The sequence below is a fragment of the Halictus rubicundus genome, chromosome 6, assembly GCF_050948215.1.
Source record: "Halictus rubicundus isolate RS-2024b chromosome 6, iyHalRubi1_principal, whole genome shotgun sequence".
Classification (NCBI taxonomy): domain Eukaryota; kingdom Metazoa; phylum Arthropoda; class Insecta; order Hymenoptera; family Halictidae; genus Halictus; species Halictus rubicundus.
Window position 1 is genome coordinate 15,682,519 of NC_135154.1, and position 25,942 is coordinate 15,708,460.

Sequence of the window (25,942 nt, forward strand, 5' to 3'; positions counted from 1 at the left end):
CTCTGTCCAGTAAGTTCATCGCGTTCATCGTCAAACACGAGCAGAAGTAACAGGTGTAACAATGTCATATTTCCAAGTGGTCCGGGCGATAGAAAGAGAGTCGTATGGGAAACGCGCTCGTGCAGTTCAACAGAAAAAGCGTTCAACTAAAACGTGGATCCGAACGGCTTGGGCCGCGAGGCGCGCAGTTTTCGCACAGGCGCGCTTCAATTGTCTCTTCTCCCCTTGCTCAACTGTTCTCCGTGTGGCATCCCCTCCTGGTCTTCCATTCCCCCCTCTTACACCGCGCGGAGATGCTGCACCGGTCCATCGGAATACGTCAACGCACGTTGAATCCACTGTTGCATCGAAGACTACCGTCGGTTCGCGCTATAGATCGCGCGAATCGGCGAGGAAACTCGCCCCGGTGGTCCGCTCAATGTACCTCGTCCTCGTCGGGCGAAGAACGAGTTCGGAAAACGTTCGACAACTAGATCAGAGGACAACACCACGCTAGCGTAGCCTCGTAGTGGTCGTAGGTGTGTAGAAGAATCTAGACGATGAAATGTATGCGCGCTTGTATGCGGTCCGTCACTCACCGACAAGGGCAGGCCGGCACGGCTGGAACACGAATTTTGATTTGTCTCAAGGATATTGTAGTGCAACAACACATGTTCCAATGTTGGCGCCAGCGCTCAAGTGTTTTCGAAATATTAGGAAAAATGACACTAGTGACCTGAGATCTGAAACGTTAAAACCGGCTAAAATATTGTAGGAAGTAGCCGTGCCCGTGAAGGGTAGGCGCAGCAACCGGATCGTTACGGGTTCGAGTCCCAATGACGCATCCTTTCCCTTTTTGTTATTCTATTTCATTTTCTTTCTTACATATGTGGCGCACGTCTAACAAATACTTGGTCAGATACAGATACTTTGGCCGCAATTATATTTTTTCGTTCTAATTTCTGGTGGAAATTGTGCAGGCTGTATAAAAATTATATGTCACGACCATCATAGCGTGACTCTACACCTCCGGATCGGTGGAGATCTGTGAAAAAAATGCACCGCAAACTTCATTTCGACCTCGAAACTTAAGGTCAAAGTATCGAAAAATTTGAGTGACGAGTACTACACACGATGCAATAAAAGAAAATTTTTCGACTCTTTGACCTTGATTTCCAAGGTCAAGGTGAATTTTGCGGTGCATTCTTTAAACAGATTTCCACCGATCTAGAGGTGTAGAATCACGCTACGGTGGTCGTTACATACAATTTTTATACACCCTGTACTTGATGGACATTCAAAAATGTATTTCTTTTTCAGATAATTTACACGCACACTGTGCATACTCAAGCACGTCATTATAAATAGGCGCTGTACAGGCGCAGCTACTTGTTATAATATTATCAGGTTATAACGTTTCATGTTTTCAAGTCATCAGCATCTTTATTAACATTTCGCGAACGCTCGAGTATTGGCGTCAAGATTGGAACATATGTTGCACTGCAGCTGTATCTACAACATATTTGAGACAAATCGAAATTCGTGTTCTAGGTGTGCCGGCCTCCCCTCGTAAGAGCGCTGGTAGCAACGGCACACCGACAACGACAAGATGCATGGTTGGCCTGCGGGCACCGGCCGGGAGGGGGCACGTCCCTGGCGGAGGAGGAGACACGTTCAACAGCCAGGAGAGCGAGGGGCTCTTTTGCTGAAGAGTGCTGGTCAGACGGGTGGCGGTGGCACGCGGGTTTAGACGGACGTCGAGGTTTTACGATTGAATCCGCCCGACCACCGCACACTGGTCTGGAAGCTCGATTTTTGTGGCCGAAATTCAAAATTTTGTCGTAACTTTCTGAAAGTTGGTAATTACAGGTTTTTCGGGCCGCTGACAACGAATCCGTCACTACAAAATTAAAAGACGGCAGGTTTAATATGGTGACTTTGGTACTTCATCGTCAAAATTAAAAACATCTTTAGATCAATGAAAACCACTCGACGGTCCCAGAATCATTCGGGTGTCATCGGACACCATTTCACAGAACTCCGTGAGCGAACCCATCGATGACAGGGCGCTTTTGGCTAAATCTGAATTTATCGCTTTCCAATCTCTTTGCCTGGTTTTCCCAATACATAATCCTACTGCGATTACTACAATACCGTACCACCCACGTACTAATTAGTCATACATTTTCGATCCAATCGATAGTAACAGATTCGAGTCGACAATGCGCGACACGATGCAGATGATTTAGAACTCAAAAATATCTCGAACGCGAAATATCGCAAGAGAGAGAACACGAAATTGCATCACGAACACGTAGTTAATATATATTTTTAATTATACACAAACAAGCGTGCCTTAATTACCTATAATTTCTATAAGAATAATGCCGGTATTTATTTCGCCAAAAACGGTCGCAATTATGTCACCAATCCAAACCCTTCTCTTTGATTCTCAGTCAGGTTGATAACAAAACAATTTCTCTTAAGATACAGAAACATCATCGATGATGATCAATTTGTCATAAAAAGGAGCATTGTATAATATTACATTCTGGTACAAAGACTTGCATATATTTTTAGAGAAAAATTTGTATTCACCTCGTTTGTAGAAGTAATATCTCATAATGAAATATGAAAATGTTGTTTCTGACGATTTGTTTGGTTTTAAAGCACGCTGAATAAAAACAGCCCAGCGAAATTAGTCGCGCGTCGAATTGCTTTATTCGTAGCCGTTAAACTAGAAACTGTGAACGCCTCAATAATTCAATTTGCGCATTCTCGAATGACTATACCGCAATTGCAAAGTGGAGAACGCAACCAGCCGCAGGAATATAAGTGCGAATGCCTGTGCAAACAGGCAAAGTCGTAAAACGAATCTCGCCGAGGCAAAAAGGACTTGATATATGCACGCGGGACTTATATTTAATATTTCCCTTTCCTTGATTTTACATAAACAGTCCCTTGCACCCTACCCGTAACGCGTCCTCGCTTTATAGATAACCGAAGCGCCATTGGTAATCGTTCGATGGGAAATAAAATATTTTACACATCTTTCTCCCGAGTTTATGGAGCTGCGGGTCCGAAGTTTTTATGCCGACGGCGAGCTAAATATCGTTACAAGTTTCTGTGTAAATCGTTCTCCTTATCCTAAAACCTGCATAATTAATATATGCGGTCATTTCGTCGCTTGCTCCTTTTCAGCGAGCGGATTTATAGTTTTCGAATCACAATAAACATCCGTTTATTGGGACTGTTTATCCAACCTGATTTTGTCACAGAACCCGGTTTGTCGGACGCGTTGCTCACCTCCTTTTGCACATGCCAATTCAGGGTACTACTCTGTATGTAGGTTAATCCACCTAAATGCAGCCACGTAAACGTCCCCTTCAATTACGACGATGTCAAAAATATTTGATGTACAATTTACAAGGGTATCTGCGATTGCAAAGAATATTTGTATACCCAGATAAAAATTGAGATTATCCAAGATTACCCCTCCACCCCCCCCCCTTTGGTTTTCAAGATCATTTATGTATTTTTACATGTACAGCGTAATCAATTTTTAAATGAAAACAGCTACACTGAACATTTAATATAAAAGTACTTTTGGCTTGTACATTGCAGCGAACATTAAACTGCGCTCAGAAGTATTTGGAACGTAACCTTGAAGCGAGCATTGACTCTTGAAATTAAAACTATATAGGGAATTCTTCAAAGAGTTTTAGATCTTTTCAATTGAAGGAAATATTTAAACGGACACAATAAAGCATGAATTCGGTTACTTCCTTTCATATAACCTTATACGAGCTTGTACGAATGGAATGCCAGTTTATCAAGATTAACTTGCAATATTCGAATAAACAAACAATAGCACAAGAGAAGAGGTGGGCAGGTTGAATCCTCTTCCCGAATAGTTCCAATTAATAGAGTTCTATAATGATTAGAAAAGTCGCCATTTAAAAGTGTACACCGGGGTTCTAAAGTTTTCCAAAAACTGACAATTGTAAAAAATGTCGTTCAAAACCAGAACACCCAATAGACGCAATATCAAAACCGCATCGCGAATTTCATCGAGGGGCTAGCTAGATGTTTCGCTCAGCATCTTATCTGCACCGTCCATTAAACGTGGGACCACTCTGCGTTCACATACTCGAAAGAGGGGGGGGGGAGGGAGGGAGGGAAAATAATTTTTCCACGGGGCTCAAGTCGGAGGAATCGTCGACGTCGACACACAGTTTTCTTTCCGAGGTAAGCATTCGTAAAGAATGCGAGACACCGGTCGCTTACGTATAATTGAGCCAAGCCGGAAAGTATACCGCGCCGTTGACGAGGGAAAACAGGGAGTTGCGGAGGAGGCTGTTGAGTTTAGGAGTGCCACGGATGGAAGGACGATCGTAAAACGTCCTCGGAGTGGATTCATCGTGCGATAGTCAGCGACAGATACGTGCACACACGCGATACCCCGGACGTATTTTACTTGCGGCTGAATTTACTGATTGAACCACGACAACTGTCGTCGTTGCGGTGGAAACGGATTTTACGCGTTCCGGAGATGCCAGGCAACGGCGCGGCGGCGACCCCTGCGCGGGGCAGCTGCACTGAATTGTTTCGAGGTAGCTCGTAAATCCGCCCGAACTGGTCGCAGCCGAAACAGGTGACTAGAAATCGAAAATTTTTACGATTCACAGGTTCACCGTGCCCCTATCGACCGATTAAAGAGATAGCTTGCTTGAGTAGAACCGTCCGAATGTGATCGCAATAAAAATTCGTACTAAGGACGTTCGGTTCCGATTCCTTCGAGAATTGATTCTCTTTGGTTAACCCTCATCCGTCCCTGGTGTGTCAAATTGACAAAAATGTCGAACGTCAAATGAAATGAAACGATAACATGATAAATATTTAGACGATCTGTTGCACGCAAACTCGTATTTACCGATTTTATTGCCACCTGTTCAACTTCGTTTTGTTTCGATCTTTCATTCTTAACTTTGTCTCGCGATCAAGAGAAGAACGAGTCTTCTCTTCAAGATCACGCCAATTTTTGATATTCAAGGCTACGGATGTCTAGCTGCATTCTGAAAAGGTTGCACAATGAATGCGTAATAGTCGTGTGACAATTACAAAACAGTGAATCCTTTTTGTGACACATGTTGTCACTTTGTGACAAAGTGGCAACTTTCGTATCGTGCCATAAACGAGTGAATGTGATCCTAATTGTGCCGTGGTTGGTGTCGTTTTAATCAGAAAAGTGTCACGAATATGCAGATAAAATGTATATACAGTAGGACCTCGATTAACCGGCTTCATCGTGACCGAGATAGCCTGGATAAATCGAGACCTGTGGATGAAACAATTGAAAACGCAATTTATCATTACAATAGACATTTATTCGATAATAAATGCAATTATATAAACAATATACAAACACACTTATACTTACATTTCCTTTTATTTTGTTCGCTTTGCATTAATAAGTACTTTGTTACAGCAACGATTCACTATCAATAAAGTTTCTTCTGATAAATCCACACATTGCGACGTCACTATATCTCACTGCACGACACTCAATTTCGACTGAAATTCATGGTTTCCTCGTATTTGTCGTGGAAACAATATAAATATCGAGGATGACCAATCCACAACGTGGATATTTAAGTAACGCTGTTCCGACTGCTTCCGAAAGAGATGAATGAATTACATGGCGTATGATTTCTACGCCGGATGATCGAGACCTGGATAACCAAGATCCCGATTAATCGAGGTTCCACTGTATGTTCATACAAAAATCATTCTAAACGAAAAAGTTTTGCCTCCTGGATTAGTATTGTCTCACGGAAACGACGAAAAATCGATACCATTACAGAAAGAAATAAAGATTGGGGATACAAAGACCTTTGTGAGGCACGTAGAGTGCTAATGCAAGCAAAGAGACTATGCATGTACAGCGCGCGCGCGACCATCTCGCAGCCACGACGCGTTAATTGGGATTACGACAAATTTCCCAAAGGAACAAGGAAGGACTGACCTCATTGGCTGCCCTGATCTTTTTCTCGTCCTGCGCCAGGTTTCTTCTCATCATGGTCTGCTTCGCCATCACCCGTTGCCTGTCCGCGGTCAGCTTGCACTTATGGCACTTGCAGTTCCGGTACTTGCAGTACCTCTTGTGGCCCTTAAGGAGGATTTTAAATTGGTGATTGCGGCATCGCGCACAAGTCGGTTTACGCGTATTCGCGGCTGTCGACGAGGACGAGGATGCGTTCGTTTCCGTCCGCGTAGAAAGGACCTCGTCACTGTTATCCATGCTGCACTGCCGCTTGCTCTGCTAACCGATCGAATATCAGTCAGTTTCAGCGCACCTCTTATCTATCTTCCTTTCTCTTATAGAAATCGCGTACGACCCCGGTCTGGGGTGTTTTCATCGTCACTGCGCACAATTTCAGGAAGATGCACTTCGAAAGTGTCCATAGATCGTCTCTTATTCTTCCAACGTCTACATGCGGAAGCGTAGCATGTCGCGTGCCCTGTTTCCACACATAGGCCAAGTCTTCAGCATCCTTTGTCCATTAAAGTCAGATTTCTAATTCTGAAACACAGTAACGTTTCTGTTAGAATAACGTTCGATCCGTTCGAGCTAGCTAAAATGTTTTCTTCAAGGTGATACGACGCGAAAGCACAAATCGCTTCTCGCACTTTAAATATTAGATCATCCTATATGCCGTGTCGCTTCTTACCACGGTTCGTGTGTATAAACGTCTGTGCTTTGTCTAGTGATGCTTTCATAGAAATCTCTTGCCTTTTAAGAAGTACATAGAATCCCGTCAAGCTACAATAATGTGCAGCCTAAACAATTAGAACGATACTTTTTATTTAGAAACATAGAAGAATGAGTGTTAACCAACTTCATTTTCGTTGCAGCATTCTGTACGAATTGAAAAATGGAAATACAGTTCAAGAAGCTGTTCAAAATATTCACAGGATAAATGGAGAACATGTTTTAAGTACAAGAAAGCAAAAGATAGCTGGTTTCCAAAATGTTGAAGTGGTGTTATTCACTTTTCTAATACACCAAGAACCTGTCAACGAACAACGTTCGATACCAAAGGAATAAAAACTGTAATTGAAGCAGAAGTCTTTTAAATTAAAACTCAAAATGTTTCTGATAACCAACAAAATGTTTAACAGATGAAAGGGCGGCAAGCGTCATTATTTTACATTTTACAAGTTAGCCTTAAAAAACAACACGACACATGGTATGACACAATATTTTGAATACCTCCTGGATAATAATTTCATAAGCGTTTCAATATTTGATGAACCGCAATGGCATAAAAGTATAAAAATGTTCTTAAAAATTCCAGTTCCCTCTGAATGACGGTTAGAACCGACGAATAAACTGTGGAATGAATGCGTTTATGACAAAAATGTGTATGTAAATACAATTTCAAACAGTAGAAATATTGAAAGAATCAAAGAGAATCGATATGTTACATTCGACCTACTGCAATGATTAAAGTGGTAAAGATATTCCTTAGTGTCACCAGTTTTTTACAATAAATACACTAAATTTTACATTCCAGTCTCTCGAATTACGATAAAGACATTCGAAATGCTATCAGTTATATATTTCAGATTTAATTAGTTACTCCGATCACTGATATTCTATGTGAAACATGTACAAATTTTCTGAACGAGATGTACTCACGAAATAAATTACGAAACACTTTCGAATATCAATTTCGATCGCCTTGTGAGACACGCAGGGTGCTAATGCAAGCAAAGGGATTATGTTTGTATAGCGCGCGCCACCATCTCGCAGCCACGACGCGTTAACAGGGACTACGATCAGTTCCCGAACGGAACAAGGAAGGACTGACCTCATTGGCAGCCCTGATCTTTTTCTCGTCCTGCGTCAGGTTTCTTCGCATCATAGTCTGCTTCACTATTACCTGTTGCCTGTCCGCGGTCAGCTTGCACTTATAGCACTTGCAGTTGCGGTACTTGCAGTACCTCTTGTGACCCTTAACGAGGATTTGAAATTTGTGATTGCGGCATCGCGCGCACCTAAGCGGTGTCCTCGAGGCTGTCGTCGACGACGAGGATGCGTCCTTTTCCATCCGCGTAGAAAGGACCTCGTCACTGTTTTCCATGCTGCACTGCCGCTTGCTCCGCTAACCGATCGAATATCAGTCAGTTTCAGCGTATCTCTGTCTATCTTTCATTTTGTCCTAGAAATCGCGTACGACCCCGGTCTGGGGTGCTTTCATCGTCGCTCAAAACAATTTCAAGAAGATGCACTTCGAACGTGCCCATAGATCGTCTTTTATTCTTCCAATGTCTGAGTGCGGAAGTTGTAGCATGTCACATGCCCTGTTTCCGCACATAGGCCAAGTCTTCAGGATCCTTCGTCCATTAAAGTCAGATTTCTATTTCTGAAACACAGTAGCGTTCCTGTTTGAATAATGTTCGATCCGTTCGAGCTAGCTAAAATGTTTCCTTCGAGGCGACGCGACGCGAGAGCACAAATCTCTCCTCGCACACTAAATATTAGATCATCCTATATGCCGTGTCGCTTCTTATCACGGTTCGTGCGTATACACGTCTGAGCTTTGCGTAGTGATGCTTTCATAGAAATCTCTTGCCTTTTAAGAAGTACATAGAATCCCGTCAAACTAGAATGATCTGCAGTTTAAACACTTAGAACGACACTTTTCTATTTAGAAACATAGAAGAACGGATGTTAACCAATTTCATTTTCGTTGCGGCGTTCTGTACGAATGGAAAAATGGAAATACAGTTGAAGAAGCTGTTTAAAATATTTATAGGATGAATGGAGAACATGTTTTAAGTACAAGAAACCAGGAGAGTTGGTTTCCGAAATTTCGAAATGGAGTTTTCACTTCGAAAAATACACCAAGATCCTGTGGACGAACAACGTCTGATACCAAAGGAATAAAATCTGTAAGTGAAACAGAAGTCTTTTAATTTAAAACGCAAAATGTTTCTGATAAACAACAAAATATTTAACAGATCGAAGGACAAGTGTCTTAAAAAACACTAAATGTTAGCCTTAAAAAACAACACGACACATGGTATGACATACTACTTTGAATACTTCCCGGATAATAATTTCATAAGCGTTTGCATATTTGATGAACCGCAATGGCATAAAAGTATAAAAATATTCTTAAAAATTCCAGGCCCCTCTGAATGACAGTTAGAACCGATGAATAAACTGTGGATTTTATGCGTTTATGACAAAAATGTGTATGTAAATACAATTTGAAAAGACATTCGAAATGATATCAGTTATATATTTCAGATTTAATTAGTTACTCCGATCACTGATATTCTATGTGAAACATATACAAATTTTCCGAACGAGATGTACTCACGAAATTACGAAAAATTTTTGAATATCTATATCCATGGATAGATACATAGGTATTGTTGCAAAGCGAAATATGGCCAATTGTTGTTCTAAGTGAACAGTAAATGATGAAATTAAATCGGCTAATACGTGGCCTGGTTCAAACGAAGCTTTCATATTTAAAAGGCGGCATGATAGCTTAATTAGTACAATCAAGTTCAATCCACACCGTGATATCTGTACGTAAAATTCATTTGCGCACTACTGACGTCGCTGGACTGCATTATGCTTGTAACATAGCAATTAGTGACCTGCGGGATCACATCCGACTATAATCTTATCGACTGAATAGTGAATCAAGATCATAAATACCATCAACAGATATTGGTGGATTGATAAAACGGATTAACCAAATGCAATTGTGGGATTGTTCAGACGATTTTATCGATAACGTAATTTACTTTGAAGTATCTAGTTCGGTTGGAAACTTGTGGAATCGAACAAATGCATTCCGGACAGGTTTTTCAGATAATTCGTTCTAGAAACCTGTATTTCTGAAACGATTGCAGACATTTACGATTATACTGCTTCACTGATCCATTAAAATGGGAGGTGTTAAATCGCGTCCAGAGATAGCACAGAAAACCAACGTAAAACTGCATGCAATATTTTCATTAAAGTGGATTCAATTGAAATTGAATCAATGTCTTTGAAGGACGATATAAAATTGTGTGTAATATTTCTAGCTTTCTTCAATCGGCTACGTACACCTTGAAGCGTAAAAAATAGAATCAAATAGAATTTTTATTTCCTGAAAAATCAGTTTTATTACAAAATGTTTATACATATACACTTAAAGTACATACTTTCATATATGCAGGGTGTACCGAAAATCGTTGTACAGCCTATTCGGGTGCTGATGCTACGTACAAAAATAAATCGAAAAAATGAAATAATATTATTTCGTTTGACGCTTCGTTTTTTGAGAAAATCGAGCTTAAAGATCCGTCCAGTTTGCGTGCTACACATGGTACATGGAGGAAGTAGAATTGGTTGATCATGATCAGACGAATCTGCCGAATCCTATCTAAAAGTACGCGTTTCCGTTGCATTTTTAAACTTGATTTTCTCGAAAACGAGGCGTCAACTAAAAAATGTTATCCCTTTTTTCGATTGATTTTTGCATATAGAATCACCATCCGACCGGTTGTACTATAGTTTTCGTTACACCCTGTAGTCACTGCAATTTTTGAAGAAAAGTAACCGTCCTAACTTCTACAGCTTTTATCTAAAATAAATTTTAAAAATTTCTCTTACAGTGCATACTAAAAGGTCTTATCTTTTCGGAAAATGGCAGCTATTTGAATTCCAAAGTTCGATTTTTCAGAAAAGAAACCAGCTCTTTTTTATTCGTAAAAAAGAAGGTATAACACTTTAAAAAAATCCTACGACTAGATAATTGTATAATGAAGCTCTGCGTCGAATTTCAACTTGATTGATTTATTAATTTTTGCGGTACATTGATTATCGTATTAAAAAATACAGGTTCGGGAAAAACGCATTTAAAGTTTTTAACACAAATATCACTGATAAATATGTTTTTACTATACACTAAATCATTGATTCCTCGACAATATACTTCCCCTTCCGTTGATGCACTGGATTCGTGTTTCAAAACTTTTTGATAACGTTCTGGCATCCACTGTCGAACTCACGGCTGCGTGTTCCGCCAAGCTCAGATCATCTTCGGATAAAGCCCATTGGCACGATCAAGCTTCCGTGCTGATTTGTATTGTTTGCATTGTTCTCAATAACGATTTAGCTCCATCGCTAAAAGTGCATGCAGCAATTTCAACAATGGCTGATCCACAATTAATTTCTTTTGTACTTATTTTCCAAATCAAATCCTTGAAACTTTCCCTGTTTCGGTGTAAAACTGTTGTTTGCAATGAATGGCGCCGGTATGCACTTCTTCACAAATACACCGAAAATACTTCCCCATAACGGGAACAACGTAATTGCACCTGCGAACGCCGCGTCCGCGCCGAGTTCAAGGGTTTCACATATTTTACAAGACCTTTAATAACTTCGACAATTTTACGAAGATATTGATGTCGTCCTGTTGGTGCAACATTGCACAAAACTGTCACTGGCAAAACAAAAACTCATTGTGGCATTTCAAAATAATTTAAAGAAAATACACACACAAGTTCAATTAATAGATCTCACACACCCAATCCGTTCGCTGAACTCTCAACGCAAAACTTAATTTACAAATCTGGACAAATAATTCCATATACCATTTCTGGTTGATACGTCACTCGAAGTGATCAAAATAGAGAAAAAAAAATAGCGGGAGGGATGGTGAAAGAAGAATCAACGAGGGACGAGGGAACTAACTCTACCTAATCTTCTCTACGAAGCTTCTAGATTGTTTATAATGATATAGTCTATTTATCGCCATCTACTAGATCGTTTACAACAATACATGTAAGAAACGAAGCGACTCAACGCGACATTACACCGAGCCGCGGCGAATGCCGATCGCGAAGTGAACTGTCTCGATCGTCGGGACAACATTGTATCGCAGGTTTTAAAAACAAATGGACGAAAGCGCGAACGAGAAATCACTCTTTCCCTGGAGATCGAAGAATACGGTTTGCAGCCGGCGTACGCATAGTTTCCATGTTTTAATCTTATTTGGTTTCATTAAACTTATTTTATATCGTTAAGAGACGAGTTAGATCGCTACCTAATCCCAACCGTACATACTATACAGTGCGACACAGACTATAGGTGTTCAGAGACTTACGATCTCTGGGCGGTGCCGCACAGTGGGCAATTTGGACGAAATCGGATTCAAAATCAAAGAACTTTCGATAGAAATGAGGTAGAGCGATGAAGTTTTTTTAAAATTAAAGCTGCAACTTTGTAGAATATGGGAAAAAATAGAAAGATTCATTAGTTTTTGTCACAAAAATCTATTTTTTACAAAATCCTGAGGTCGTAGACAAATTTTGAGACCAGATTTGAAATCAGCGTGAAAAAATCTATGGGAAATGATGTATAGCATGTTATAAAAAAATTTTTCCGCGCGTGGTATTGGAAAAACTAAAATTTTCTTGAATTTGTGCGCGTTTAACGAATTTTCTCGAGGTTAAAAAACGTTCGTACCACAATCTCTCTATTTTTCCCATATTCTACAAAGTTGCAGCTTTCACTTAAAAAAAATTTCATTGCTCTACCTCATTCCTATCGAAAGTTCCTTGATTTTGAATCCGATTTTGTCCAAATTGCCCACTGTGTGCCGTTCCCAAACGACTCTAATCGACGCTCTGACGGGTTCGACTGTGCGAATCCGTCGAACGCGGCGACCGATCGGCCGATTCGCGTTTTCACCGTCGACCCCCGCGGTCACAGCCTTTTCATTTCGACAGAAACGAGGCGTAATGCGTTCGCCGGGCATCAAAGGCGCCGCGCGATGTTTCAGCCAGCGGGAGAGACAGCGACCTTTCTCACGGTCGACCAGCGACCGTGAAGAGAGTGTATCTTTTCGCGGGCGACAATGTATCTCTTGCGCGATACTGTGCATGTATTCATGAAACAAAAGCCTCCCTCGTATCGTTATCTGGCGACTCGGAGACGTCACGGAGCGCCAAGGAACGCTGAAGAGCAACCTCATCTAATTGCACGCAAAACCAGTGAAACGCGCTTTTCTTATCGACTCCGCCTTCTCCCCTCCCCCTTCTCTTTTCATCCCATACCCCCGACCTCCCTTCCCCTCCCTGCACACAAGCCTATCTCGTTCTTTCTATAAGAAAACACGCCGGTTGGTACAGTAACGCGGGGATAATTTCAGCTCGGCGAATATTTCCTATTGTGATGAGATGTATAATATACTTTTGCGTAAGGCAACGTAAGACATGATCTAAACAGGTCCACGACAGGATCGATCCCCGTGATCGCGGGTTCGTTGTTATTTTTCTGGGAGACTTTCCTGACCTTTGTTGCAACCCCCACAACTGCAGGCCATCTGCGAGGCTATCGGCGACGGGACCCAAGGACAGTGAGAATCTGGACGGTGTCATCGTTTCCTGTCGCTCGACCAACCTCGCTGCAGGGGCACTTGAGATGCCAGGGTTGCGAGAGACAATTTTTCCCATTGTCTCCATTTTTCTGCCCTTTTCTTGCATTTCTCTGTCCGCAATATTAGACCGTATCGAGCAATTTCGAGCGAAACGTGAGTCGAAGATCTTGCCGGTTTACGATTCGTCTTTTTGTTCTTTTATTATTATTTTCTTTTTTCGGCGGCGTGTCTTCACCGTGAAGATCAAAAAACTCTTTATTGGAGATCGTGTTCGCCGACAAGAAATAGCGTTGCATGATCGTCGATGATCGGTTCGGCGAGTTCTCGTGTTTCGACGACACAGTCGTGGTCAATCGCGGTTCTCCTTTCGTTGCACGCTTTCATCGCCGTTGAATTAGAGGTTTTGGCCGATGAGAACCGACACGGTGCCGATGACCAATAAGACGCCGTGACGGTTCCTTTGGCAAACGCGACCGATTTTTCGCCGGTTTTCTTTTCGATCAACATCTACAAATTCATCGAGCAACGTTCTGATCGATATATTTCATTCGAAGTTATTAGTCAGCACTTCGCGAATATAATTGATGCGAGTTGGAATTTGGTGTACTTGGGGAGTACTGACCATTGTCTAGAGATCCGTAGCTGTAAAGATTTATCAGCAAACTGTGGATCTTTATGCATTTATGACAAAAATGGGGAGGTGCAATTTGAAACAGTAGAAAGATCGGAAGATAAGGTAACTATTTACAAAAGGGTACTCCACTCCGATTTTGACGAGCTTGAAGTATGTCATCCAGGACATGAACAACTTTTCCCTATAAATGTCTACCGCTGCCCTAAGGCGGGAGAGGGGCTCTCTGCACCCTCTTCAAAACAAACCTAACCCAGAACTAACCAAAATTCGCTTGAAGTAGCGGAATTAGCTATAGTGGGACCCAACAGCTTTTTACGAATATTATAAATTTTTACAAATAAAGCCGAGCGACGGTAGCATGTATAGAAAGAAGTTTTCAATAAATATTTAAAAAAAAATACAAAATTCCAATTTCCAAGTTTCAAACAACTAAACGAACTATTTCAGAGACATCGCGTGATATTGCAAATTTTTCTTCGATCTTACCAACCTCTGATATTCTTGGCAAAATTCGCAATATCTCTCGCCTAAATTATTACCCACTTCTGATCGCAAGCACGCCGAAAAGGAGTTGCGCGTTAGAGGATAACTATACTTATCGACGTGTCGGTTACCGATTACCGAGCAAGATAAGCCCCGCTTCTCCATTCGCGATATTGCTACAATGTAAAAAATGGTTACGACTACGGGAGAATAAAAAAAAAAAGAAAAGAAACACGGCGCATATAGTTCGCTCGAGGTGATACCACGCGTGACAGTAATCAGGATCGTTTTCGCGGTATAACATTCGAACGACGGAGCGGAGACAAAGATGTCGAAACCTAATCGCGTGTGCGTGATGTGCGTGAAACTGCACGAGCATTTTCTTGCGTGGACAGAACTGCATATTCATGTGCAATCGTAAAAAAAAAAACAGTAGTCGCGTAAACCCGCTATCGTTAGATAAGAAACCGTCGTATCATAACGTACGAGACATTTTCTATTACCGGCTCTACTATTACGAAACAAAATAACCAACGTTACAAATCGAATCAGCGAAATAATCGATCGATTCGTCGTGTAAAGATGGCGTCGACTTTCCGTTCGATTTCCCATCGACCGACCGACAAAAATCGATTATAACGAATAATTACGAGACGTTAACGTTCGTCGGTTGGTCATTAGACGGTGACTAGTTGCGGGCTAACTGGGTAATCAGCCACGAGATGACAACAACGAGTCTGCGATAACCGAGAGTAAAAAGAGGCAGTTTTTACCTGGCGGTTAGGCGAGCAAGATCTTCGTTCATATCAGGGCCGTTGTGCATAGCAGAGAGTTCATTACAGCGATCGGTGAACCCACAGTCCGACCGTTAATCACAGTGTGTATCGTGCCACAATTTTCGCGGTCGTAACACTGTACCATTACACTATGTCGTAGTTTTCCATGTCCATAACACACCGGACTGAGAAAGCGAGAGAAATCGCACAGTTTCTCCGTCGTATACTCGCGCCTTATTGCCGGATGAGGCACACTATTCTATGCTACGCGACAGGCCTCGAACCTCGTGTCGTATTTGCGCGCGAGAGCAGTACCACGCGCGCGCGCCAACGATTCAACGAATTTGCACCCCCCGCTGTCCTTTTCCCTCGCGTGCACACATCGCGATTAACACACTCGAAAACGTAACGATCACCGTTGCGCGCCAGAGGTATCACTTAGTCGGCGTTAATTGTCCGGCGAGCTCTCCGCGGCGTTTCTCGTCGAACACGAGCCCAGAAGTAACAGGTATGACAATGTCGAAATGTATTTCTGAGTAGTCCGAACGAGAGAGAAAGAGAGGCGTATAGGAGACGCACGCATGCAGTTCCGTGGAAAAAGCACTACAACGGCGAGCCGAATGGCTTGGATCGTGCGGCGCGCACTTTCCGCACACGCGCACTTCGATTGTCTCTTCTCCCCGTGCTCAACTGTTCGCGGTATGTCCGCGTGTCAACCCCCTCCTTCTCTTCGATTTCCACCTCTTACATCGCGTCGTGATGCTGCTCCTCTCCATCGGAATACGTCAGCGCACGTTGCATCGACTGTTGCATCGGGGACTTCCGTCGGCTCACCCGTCGGTTAACGTTAGATCGCGCGAATCGCCGAGGAGAAACTTGTCCGGGTGGTCGGCTTGTATCCGAGAAAAGTCGTTCTCGCCGCGCGTTCGCAAAACGCTCGACAACCAAATCGGAGGACAACACTGCGAGTACGAACGTGTGACGAACAGCGTGCGATAGAAGAGGCCAGCACAGCCCTGTCGGCGCGTGTGGCAGAACCTTTACGGTGAAACGTGGAAAAGCGCGACACCGACTGCTGGTTCGACGCGCGCTTGCACGCGGTCCGTAACTCACTAAGAGTGCTGGTAGCAGCGGCGGTGTGGTCAGATCAAGACTTGTCTCCCACTCTACCTCACTCCTTCTACGACGCCATTCCCCGGCGCACGCAGTGTCGCCAGATCAGGGGAATTGACGCGAATTCAGGGGAAAAAGTTGTACCCTCTCTCTGCCAGTACCGGATTAGTCACGTGACACCGTGACACATGCACGACAGAGACAAAACGCGTCACATGACCGGGCCGTGGCGGAAGCGTGGGATAATAGTGTCGTAGAAAGGGAAGGGTAGAGTGGGAGAGAAATCCTAATCCGGCGGCTCTGGGCGCACAGTGGTCTGCGAATCTCGGGAAAAAATGGTCAAAACTCGAAACTTCATCGGAACTTTCGGAAATTTGGTAATTTCCGGTGTCCGAAGACGCTGATAACGAATCTCAGATCGAAAATTCAAGATGACGCACAGTATCGCGAGTGTATGGGCGTTTAGGACAAAATTTATAACTTCTAAATTAATCTACTTTCGACCTAAGACCCCTAATACTTTTTTGAAGAGGATACAAAGAAGTTTCGACTGTTGTAGAAAAGAAAATACAATTCCGTTTAAAAAATTCAGGTGACTTCAATTTTTTTACTAAATAAGAAGTTTCTTGTGAATTTTTTCAATTGCAATTTGTTATCGCATGATTATTAAGTAACTTCTGTTTGAAAGATTTTATTATGAGTTTATTAGAATTACGTGAAAAAGATGAACTTAATAGATTAGATCAAAAAGATGAACGCGTATTTGAAATGTTTTTAAATATATTTTCTAAATCAATTACACATATATTGTATAATGTTTACACCTGGTGACAAGGGTTTTCTAGGGACTTAGGGTAGGCCTCGACGTTGAGCATCTTAATAACAATTTCAACTATTTTTTCGATTTTCAGCAAACTTGAGCAGCTATGAATAATAATATAAAAAATCATGGAGGTACTTTTTGGTACTTTTTGTAAAACTCAAATCGAAGCTGATTCTTTTGGTTTTATAGGCTAGCCAGAGTTACACGGTGAAGATGACTACGATCATTTCATTTTCCGGCACGGTTTGTTTCTGCCTGTCTCCTCTGACTAGCTCATAATTATCCCCCTTTTTCCACACGGGTAAGATTGAAGCGAGATCCCTCGAGTGTTAGCTTTCCCCATCAAATTGTGGGCATAACAATGCGATTTTAAAGAGGTAGACGTAGCGTGGTCGTAGAAGTCGTGTACTCTAATAAGACAACAATGATCTTAGGCAATTGGATTCCCTTTCTTAAAAGTTATGGTATTGAAGAAATCTATTAGGAAAAAGATATTGTATTTTGTTGCAATTGAAATGAGTTATAAGTACACTATGGACTTCTATGGATGTTAAAATATTACTTTTACAATTTATTTGCTCCTGCAGTCGATGTTTTTGTACTTCGAAAATGTTCAAAATAATAGATAACGTTCATACCGAAAATAAAAACTGTTTTAAAAATACCGTTCTGTGACTGCCCATAATTTTTGAGGGAACTATTACTCCCCCCAAAAAAATGAAAGAAATTTTTACTGAACACAACATTCGTACCTTTATTGAACTGTTAGCTCTTCAGGACACAATCTCGTATCTCAGGGAGAATAGATACATTCGACTCATTTGAGAAGTACACTAAAAATATTGCTCGACTTCAAAGGGTTAACAATCCCTATGTTAAAGACAATTTGAGACAAATTTTAAAGCTGTATATTTATAGGTTGTTTCTATCGGTTCGATTTTTGCATGTACAGTAGATACGAAAGGATTGAACAGTGCAACCCGAAAATAACGTTCGTAATCACTAGTTGCGAATGTACGAAATAAATTTCGCTTTGCCACGGATCGCGACACGAAATTATAAATTGCCTGCGGCCAAAGTGCGAAGACAGGCTTCGTTGGGAGGGCATAGCAGAGTAAAAGTTCTTCGTGCTTGTAATGATGGCGCAGCGCATTCCGTTCGGCAAGAAAGCCAGGACGAGTTCAACAAAAAAAAAAAAAAAAAAAGATGGGAAAAACAAACAAAAAGAGAATTTTGACCGATGATTGGATGGATATTCTCGTTCAAACAGAAAAGTGTAGAGATATCGAGGAATCGCACTATCCGTGTTCTATCGTCGATTTATCATCTTAGGCCAATGATAGGCCACAACATTGAAAGGGAACCAGAAGAATCGCACCAACAATGACAATTAGACGTTCTGCACGACAATATCGAAACTAAATACATACTGCAAACAAGAGTGCTGGTACTACTAACTTTCGTCTTTCTCAGGTTTCTCAATTGTAAAATTGTTTAAATATTAGCCGTTCAGATTCATCCGCAGCCGTTTCTTTGTGAATTTATTGATTATTTAAAACAAACCAGAATGTATTCTACTCTCCAAAATGATTTTCATCATTTTCAATGCATTCATTTCATCTTATAAGTCATTAATAGACTGTGGATCTTCATGTAAAATAAAAATTGTTTGCATCAATTGTAAGAAACAGGAATCGAATAAAATTGTTAGTGTTTCTTTAATGATTTTAACAAGATGAAAATAGTACGTTGATATTTTTATCTACTTATTTTCGTTACGAACGCTTAAAATCTAGTAATTAATGAATCTCCTCATTGACATAGATACAGTTAAAAAAGAATATTATTCCTCGATAAAACGGTTAGCCTGCAGAGATGCATAGTTTGTTTAACTCCGAGGCTTGAGTTAGTTCTCGCACGGTTCATAATTTGTTTAAATAGCGTATAATGGAGTCGTTCGGTTTCGCTCCATCGAATCAAAGGTATAGTAAATTACAACAGCAGGAATATTCCACTGCAACCCTTTTATCGAAATGGCCTCTGACTATGGCAGCTATACGCAGCAAAAAATTTCACAGCACCACCGCCCACGAACGTCGGAGCTGCAGTGACTCGCATTAATATTCGAACACGTTGATGCTCGAGAGACTATTGCTGTATGTACTTGTTTATAATACTGTTAACGATTCCATTGTTTTTTATATTCTGCTGTTGCGGACGGCACTGTAAACACAACTTTTTTTATTCAGTACTTATAACTATCAGACTATACTCTTATGAGTAACGAATCGAACAAATTTATTGGGGTACTTAAATTTCCTTCTACACTCTTATAAATAACAATACAAGCAAAATTATAGAGCAAATATTTCAATTTTATTCCGCACTCTTCTAAACAACAATTCAAAAAAAACAAAATTATGGAGCTAGTATTTCAATTTTATTCCACACTGTTATCGATAGCAATTCAAGCAAAATAGTGGAATTAGTATTTCAGTTCTATTGAAATGCATGGGCTGCGAGAAGACAAGTAGAACTTCGTGCAAAATAAAAATTACCCAAGATGATTTTACGAAAAAAAATTAAATGAAAATCTGCTCCTTCCAATGATATTAATATGTTGGAGATAATATAATAAGCTTGTAGCATGAATATTTCATGAATGTTCGTACGGTCTAATCGTTCGACCCTTGCAAATAAAGGGAAACGAATGTAGCATTCGATCTCGGGAATCAACGTGTATGGTTTACCGTGCTACCCGGCTATAAAGACGTCCGTTTGAGAGAAAAGGGTTTGAATTAGCCTCTAATACTCGCTTGGCCTAAAGAACGCGTCAAGCGGTCAAGACATTGAGCTCTTTTCCTCGAGAATCCTGTGAAGGTTAGGATCATGGGGGATCGTGCCTTGCTTTAAAGTTATTCTTGGTTGAACAAGATGGAAAGAGAGAGAGAGGGAGAGATGGAGGGAAAGAGTAGGGATAAAGAAAGAGACAGACTTTGAAAGCCAGAAGGAACAAAAGAGATCTCAAGCGTTACAATTGCGAGACGAAGAAGGCCGGAAAAAAGGGAACGTGAGCGGAATAGAGGGAAACGAAAGAAACCAGGAAAGGCGTGCACGAATAAATCGTATCATTCGCTGATATCCGAGAGGGAGAGAGATAGAGAGAGAGAGAAACTGTGAAGAAACGAGGCAGAACAAAAACATGTATCGAGTGACAGCCGCACAAGCTGTTACGTTCCTGAAAAGAGACGTGGAACGTTGCGAATGGTAATAGCAATTAACTTAATAAAGAAGGCTACTCAGTGCACAGGTTGTGTCGCTTAATTATCTGACTTGCACTCGTCTGCCACGTATTTCCGCAGTCTTGGAAAAAACGGGCACAATGCATCGACGCGAAACAGTATACTGAAGGAACGCATACACATGAGTTCTACTTTCGTTAATAAATACTGGCATTTGAAACTTTTCAAGCCTTTGAAAATATGTATATTCAAATTGTTGTGATGAGGCTATAAAAACGTTTGCTATTTTCCAATTCGTTAGTAGAGAATCTTCGGGCAAAATGAAAATCTTGTGCATCGATTGCAAGCAACAGGAATTGAATAAAAATTTCTTTCGACCCTTTATTATCTTAATACGTTGATATCTTTAAATTCTGCTAATATTTTCACTGTTTTATATTTCCAAATTTTGTTATAAACATTATAATATAGATTAATATTGAATATAAACAAGGAACATAATATTTTGTATTTATACACTTTTTTGTGTTCCGTGATTGTATTCGGCAAACAGATTTGATTTCATTCGCGTTTAGAGCCACGGCCATGGAAATAATGAAACGCGATAGTCATTATGCGCTTTTCGTAATCGTTACTCGATATTTATAGCACATTTAGGTAGTTAGAAAAATTATACGACAATTATATCCGGGTATCGTAGATTCGTAGGGTATTCGTAGAAAACTTAATTGCGAGTGAACCTCCCCCTCCCCCCCACTTCGGTGGACCCGAGAAATTATAAACTTCAGTCGAATCGATGGTAACGGCGTCGCAATGTATTGTATAATGTGTAATAACGTAAATACATCTGACAAAAAGTACCACAAACTAATTGCTGGCTGCGGGATCCATCCGTCGTGGAACGATTGACGTTCACGTATTGAGGCATACAATTAGAAACACGAACTGTGGTTTGCGTTTGTGTCTGGGGGAACGAACGAGTGTGAAACATGCAGCGAGAAAGAAAACAGCACGAATTCGCGTGGAGAGGAAATTTCTTAAAACTACACGAACACAGGCCGATGCTTATTAAGACAAATGTTCGCGTGAGATTGGAAAATTCGATTCACTCTAGTTCCACGGAGACTTCTGCGGCAGAAAACGATTTCAGGAAACCCTCTTATTTTCTCTTTACTCAATAGTTTGCGATTTTACGACGAAGCCTGAAAATTCGGGCGACTCGCGCGACAAACGGCGGCGGCCATTTAGAATCACTTAACTATGAAACGTTCCACACCGAGATTGAACTGTGTTAATCTCGGTGGTATCGAATTTTTCATCCGAATTTTTGGGTATCGTTCGACAACAATTATTTGTTATGTACAAATGAATTCGTGGCTCTCGCAGTGTATCAAATATAATTTTAACCACCGTATTAGAGACTCGTTAATTAATTGTTACACGGAATAAATGTATAGAAAATTGTAGAGATTATTTCAGTGAGTAGAACATATTAGTACACTTAATATTTGTCAACACAAAAATTTAACGAATTTTATTTTGTCAATTGCACGGTAGATAAATCGTCAACGAGAATAAAAACTACTGTCAGCCGCAAATAATGAAGCACTTTTTTAGCGATATTATTGAAAGATTAACGTTTGAAATTCGTTGAATTTTTCAAACGATCTCAGAAAAATACTGGCTAATTCCTTTAACAGCAAAACAAGAGGATATTCAACAGAAATGTATTTACGCTAATAAAACAAATAAAAATTTTGGAGGGTACTGCTTTCACCGGTTTCCATGTGGCCCGAGATTTCTACCGACCGTTGCTCCTTTTTCCGTAGTGTAATTCCCGCTAATGGCCACGAATTCTTTTGCACACCAAATTATAGCCAGATTCGTGATTTCTATATTTAAGTCGGAGGTATCGAAACTGCGTCAAATTACTGTTGCATGTATCCAACACGAAAATCACATCTGCCCAGAGTGGGAGCAAAACGAGTGCAAGGCTCGCCAAGCGAGTACACGATACTCCACCGTTCCTGCAAACCGTTCTGGAAATCATTCGTGTTTTCGGTTCCGAAATTTACCGTGTTTCTCACGTGCATACCACGTATTATTTTAGTATTTCGCAGTTGATGAGCTTCTTTCGGCGGCGCAAACGGACAGGCAACTATCCTTGGATTTTACCCGTTCATTTAACCGTCTCGTTCGGTTCCGCGTACTCTTCCTTTTGTTTCAATGGTTTTGTACTTTTTTTCCCCCGTCGTTTTCTTCGTTTTGTCCACGAGCCAAGTATCACTCACATTTTTTGGTATTTCTATATTCCCACGTTTTATCTACGCCCCTTCCGTTATTACCAATACCTTATTTTGAATTCACAAGAAAGAAAGAAAAATTAGAACTTTCCTAGCTTAGTACTTTTAAAAGTACTTTACTTTGAATAATTGATCGGTAAAGAAACTTCATAAAAACTGGGAACAGTCAGTTCAAATTTTAATTTGAATCACTAGACTGCAGATTTTATGAAACCTAAAACAGCAGAGAGATTAGAAACATTTAAGCATGTCGATGTAGTGGTTTTAACCCTTCGAGCCTGGGTCTGTTTACACCCGAAGTATCAGGATTACCGTTTAAGAATTGTTGCATTATATACAACGGACAAATTATATATTTAAACGAATTGACAAACGATGTTGTTGATGGTTTTAAGATTTATCGATCGAACAGTTGTAAAACAGGTGCGCCGTCCAAGGGTTAACTTGATAAAATTGTTAAGCGAAAAACAAATGTATATTTGTTGTGTGACTATTTGTGGTGCATTAAAAATAAATTTCTGCATTTACAAATCGACAAATTATATATTTTCGGAATTCCTGTATAAATGATTCTCAAACGATCCGTCGCATTACAGATTACAATTCGTCGGTTCAACATCTGAGAGGATTACCTCGGAGGCCGGATCGATATTATCGAGAAACATAATATTGCTACCATCCGTATCGAAACGAAAATCTTATTTATCCGTTCTTTATTCCGACAAGCGATTCCCGGTATACTGTAGCATCCCGCGTTTTAACACTTTGCATTTAACGTACGTTCTATCACGACCGATCGAAACCTTTAATTATATCGAGCGAAAATCGTTTAACAAAAGGGCCATTACATGTATCTTCGTTGCGATTCCTTTGGCCGTTACATGTTTCTTTCATCTCCTGGCAGTCGCTTCACCTTTCTCCACTTTCGTATTTTCTTTACCACAAACGACTGGCACGCAATACCTCAGGTGTACATGCATTGCATTGTGCCGTGAGTATATGCACGGTATTTGTGTTAAGCACGCGTGCGCGTGCATGTGCATGCACGGGACCTCGAAGACGAGTTTCGGAAGTATCATATCTTCAATCGGCTCCACCTCTCCTCTCCCCTCGCACCCTCCCCCCGTCCTCCCATCTCATGCGCTCATCCCTCCGCCTCCTCCTCTCCTTCTTGTAGTTATTCCTTTTATGCTTTGTTGGATTCTGTGCAATTTGTACCTGCATGTCTCGAGACCGTACAGATTCTTTCGATTAAACCAAAGCGTTTGGAATCGGGTTCTCTCTCTCTCTCTCTCTCTCTCTCTCTCTCTCTCTCTCTCTCTCGGCGCGTGTGGATCGAGCACCGTCTATATTCTGATAAGAGTGTGACGGCTTCGGCGATCAGCAATATTCAATAAACGGGGCGAAGAAAATACTTGACTCCGGACAAACCGAAGTGACTGCATTTCAATAATTGACACACGGGGAAAAGGTACTAAATGAAGGAACTGTTACGATACAATCTTTGAATATTTTGGAACCGCGTCGAAATCAGATTAAACAATATCGATAGAGTGAAAAAGGAAAGCCAGACGGCTGAAGGTGATCAGCTGGCATAATTCGTTGCTGCCCGACCCCACTCGTTCCCTTACGCTCACACTCTGTAGTCACGCTATGATAGCAGCTAATTATATGTGTGTATTAATTACGTTAACCAAACGAAACTGTAGGATCGCTTGTTACATTGTACATAGCCTGAGAAAGGAAACAAGGAGAAGGTTGGAAACATGAACCATTCGTAACGTTCGCACGATTAACTCGTTTGCCATGTTAGAGATGTTGGGTAAAGTCATCGAGCACCTACAAGAGGAGCCAGACTTGTCTCGAGTGGGAGAAGACCCCTCCACTCGTGATAGCCACTCGAAGCGGCACGATTTATTTGCGCTCGACGAACGAACGCAGGTATGAAATACTTCGCCGCCGACACTGTTGCACTTCTCGAAGAACGTGTTCCACTGTGTCGTTGCGTTTTATCTGCGCGAACACGTCCCGGGAAAGACTACGATGCGCCCTGAAGAGGCAGTGGCTCGTGTGGGCAGCGCTCATTTTCACTGTAATTTATACAAATTGGGGTCGAAGTCCTGTACGTCACCGCTTATTTGTCGCGCAAGAACATAAGAAATTGCGTATCCTTACTCCCTCCGACTGTACCAGACGCATCCCGAATGAAACGGCGCTCGAGCAATCGCTGCTCTGCATCGGAATCATTGCTGATCCCAGGGAATAGGTGGGAATACTAAACAGCTGAAAATGAGAAGAGCCTGATCATCCTCGACAATGCTTCTAAACCGTGAACCATTCTTTCTAGTCTCAGATTAGATTCAAAGGTTCCTGATTGTGATCAATATAGTGTTCGGAAATGAGCTTTTATTTCAGTCTGTAATTTTAAAGAAACAACTGCTCCTTCTATGTTTTGTGATAATATTGAATGAATTTTAGATTGGTATACGTATTTATCTATTTCATAGAAATAATAGTTGAATATGAATGGGCGTGCTAATGATTGCCGTATATTCTTCGTATTCTTTTACTCGAACTGGAAATAAAAAAAATTGGAAGAACTTACAACCCTCTTCCGGAAGTGAAATAGTTTTTATTTTATATTTCGAATTATACAGTATCAGAGAAAGTGTTTGTTACATTATTTTCGCTCATCTTATTCGTAAAATAATCTGATTCATAAGAAACAGGATCCCTATATTTCGCGTATCAGTACTCGAGGTTTGCTTAACGCGCTACTAAAATTTATAGCGTACATTGCTGAATTACTAACGCAGAACGAGTTTATGCAACGTAGATGAAAAATCAGTTCAATTGATATTAACGTCAAGCTAACGTGCCCCGAAGCTCACTGCCATATTGTATTTCCAGCTAATTGAGTTGTTAATTCCCGGTGATTATTAATAGACCGATTATTGACATCAGTAGCCAGAGATACTTAAACGGAGATCTCCGTGCGAGTGATAATTAGGCAACAATTTTAATTAGCGTTCTTCCGAGCGTTTTTCCTTATGTTTTTCCTAGGCTAACCTTATTCGTTAGATTTCCTTAGATACCCGAGGCACACGGAAATCTGTAAACGCGGTAATGAGTCGG

General features: G+C 41.0%; 2 protein-coding genes across 2 annotated transcripts in view; one reads left to right on the forward strand and one right to left on the reverse strand.

Annotated features, from left to right (window-relative positions):
* Positions 1 to 6,283: 6,283 nt before the first annotated feature.
* On the reverse strand, positions 6,284 to 15,461 carry LOC143354768 (protein doublesex-like). The gene is made up of 3 exons (XM_076789074.1): positions 15,324 to 15,461; positions 7,854 to 8,408; positions 6,284 to 6,562 (listed from the first exon to the last, which is right to left on the reverse strand). Exons 2-3 carry the CDS (start codon positions 8,124 to 8,126, stop codon positions 6,557 to 6,559), a joined length of 279 nt encoding a protein of 92 aa, XP_076645189.1. The 5' UTR covers positions 8,127 to 8,408; positions 15,324 to 15,461; the 3' UTR covers positions 6,284 to 6,556.
* A 1,287-nt stretch (positions 15,462 to 16,748) lies between these two features.
* Uxt (Uxt prefoldin-like subunit) overlaps positions 16,749 to 25,942 on the forward strand; it is a 37,975-nt gene continuing 28,781 nt past the window's right edge. The window contains exon 1 of the mRNA XM_076789070.1: positions 16,749 to 17,031. Coding sequence (XP_076645185.1) covers positions 16,871 to 17,031 — 161 coding nt within the window. The 5' untranslated portion in view covers positions 16,749 to 16,870. The remainder of the gene's footprint in view (positions 17,032 to 25,942) is intronic.

What these genes read in the sequence shown, in the direction of transcription:
- LOC143354768 (XM_076789074.1), bottom strand. Translation starts at nt 8,126, where the DNA reads ATGGAAAACAGTGACGAGGTCCTTTCTACGCGGATGGAAAAGGACGCA.